This window comes from Otolemur garnettii, unplaced genomic scaffold (genome assembly GCF_000181295.1).
Source record: "Otolemur garnettii isolate 467f Iridium unplaced genomic scaffold, OtoGar3 scaffold00085, whole genome shotgun sequence".
Taxonomy (NCBI): domain Eukaryota; kingdom Metazoa; phylum Chordata; class Mammalia; order Primates; family Galagidae; genus Otolemur; species Otolemur garnettii.
In genome coordinates, this window is record NW_003852480.1 from 6724262 (window position 1) to 6726508 (window position 2247).

The 2247-nt window shown below is 32.3% G+C and overlaps 1 protein-coding gene across 1 annotated transcript in view; it reads left to right on the forward strand.

Moving 5' to 3' along the window:
- Positions 1 to 1849: 1849 nt before the first annotated feature.
- LOC100950627 (elongation factor 1-alpha 1-like) overlaps positions 1850 to 2247 on the forward strand; it is a 2317-nt gene continuing 1919 nt past the window's right edge. Inside the window, exon 1 of the mRNA XM_012808129.1 lies at positions 1850 to 2243. Within this exon, the coding sequence (XP_012663583.1) occupies positions 1913 to 2243 (331 nt within the window). The 5' untranslated portion in view covers positions 1850 to 1912. The remainder of the gene's footprint in view (positions 2244 to 2247) is intronic.

Genomic DNA, 2247 nt, shown 5'->3' on the forward strand with positions numbered 1-2247 from the left:
TTTATTTGCAGTTTTTGGCTGGGGCTGGGTTTGAACCTGCCACCTCCAGCATATGGGGCTGGCGCCCGATTCCTCTGAGCCACAGGTGCCGCCTCCAAGACACAACTTCAATATAGTAAATTAATATGAAACAAAATAATCCACAGCAAAGCAGTAAAATAGTATTAGAAGAAAAGACACTAAACTAAGGGTGACTCATAAAATGCTCTCTTAAGTATTAAATTTCCAAATCTCTCAAGAAGTACTTTGGACAAAGACTATCAACAATATTAAAAAAAGATAAATTTTCAAAATTACTTTTTATAAATCTTTGATATTCATTTTTAAGAAAGTTTGTGTTTATAAGTTACCCAGCATAGAAAAATTATCAAAGACCACAGGAAATAAAATTGTATCTGCTCATAAGTTGGCAAATATAATAATATATATGAGATATCTTATTGGCTATAATAAGTCTATACTATGACTTATTCACTAACAGTATGAATTAGTTAATTGTGTATATCAATTAAATTATATATATATTTAAGGAGGTACAAAAAATGCATACATCTTTTAAGAAAGGAAAATTCTGTATTAAATTTGTGAAACTCAAGTCATGTTTGACTTCTGCAATTATAAGAGATGTTCAGCGTGACCTGTATTTGTCTTCTATTGTTGGTATATATTGACTATTATAATTTTAATACATTTTTCCTTCCTTAAAAAGTGTATACATAGCATTGGTATTATTATTGCTTAATATTTCATTGCAGCAATCATCTGATTTCTTTTATGAATGTATTTATCTTCATGCATTCTTTATGAGGTTTTAGTTTCTAGTACTTATTTTAAACATTGTTACTGTTGTTAAATTTTGAGCCTTTTTGATTTTGTGAAGGCAAAAAGTGGAAACCTAGCAAACACATGTATATGTAAAACTTAAAAAAAATTAAAAAGTAGATACATTTTCTTGGCATCCTCTGTATCTGTCCCATAGTATATAGTGGGCGTTCATATGTGTATATTTTTTATGGAGACAGAATGTAGGATTGTTTTGTTTATATTACATACCTTCAGCACATTTTAAAATGTCAGCCAGCTACATTTTCTCCAACTGCTTAAAAACAAAAGTGGATAGAGAATATGTGTGGAGTCATATTAAAATCAATCATATTCTAGGAACCCTAGGAGTCTTAGTAGGGTTAGAGGGAAGTTTAGTTGCCTTGTTATTTTGGCAGTAATTATTTTCCTTATCACAAAAACAAATATATCCAAATAGTTACCTAATAGTAGTTATTAATTAATGTAATTTATACCAATAAAGGACAATTCATAGTGAGGGGTTTATTGAGATTTTTTTTAAATGCATCAATTTATTAAACTGTGTTAAAGTCTGGAGCAGGTGAAGATGTGTTATATAATCTTGTTATAATCAGTAATTCTTGAAGTATAAGGTATATAAAAAGTCCACTTGGATCTCACTAAAAGCACAGTTTCATAGGAGGGAAGACTCCTAGAAGCCCAGGGATCTACATGGTAGCAGGCATCCAAGGAGATAAACGTGAGTTAAGTAACACACTTTGGAAAAATGTTTCAGTAAAATCTAGTGAAGTCTTCCTGAGGTACTAAAATTTTTCATTTAAATTTTGATTCAAAATTTCAATTTAAACTTATTAATCTAATTTAATTATTAAAGCCATTTAAATGTAAATGCAATCATTCTAAGAGACTTGAGAAAAGGTACATAATATGTATTTTAAAAATCATTTCATCGTGTCAATCATGAAAAAATTGTCCAACTGTATAAATGTGCCTCACGTGTATAAATATATATATATATGCTGTTGAAAATAATTTCAGGTTTTTTTTTTTTCGCAACGGGTTTGCCGCCAGAACACAGGTGTTGTGAAAACCGCCCATACAATCCAAAATGGGGAAGGAAAAGACTCATATCAACATCGTCGTCATTGGACACGTAGATTCGGGCAAGTCCACCACTACCGGACATCTGATCTACAAATGTGGTGGCATTGACAAGAGAACCATTGAAAAATTTGAGAAGGAGGCAGCTGAGATGGGAAAGGGCTCCTTCAAGCATGCCTGGGTCTTGGATAAACTGAAGGCTGAGCGTGAGCGTGGTATCACCATTGACATCTCCCTGTGGAAATTTGAGACCAGCAAATACTATGTGACTATCATTGATGCCCCAGGACACAGAGACTTTATCAAAAACATGATTACAGGCACATCTCAGGCTGATTGTGC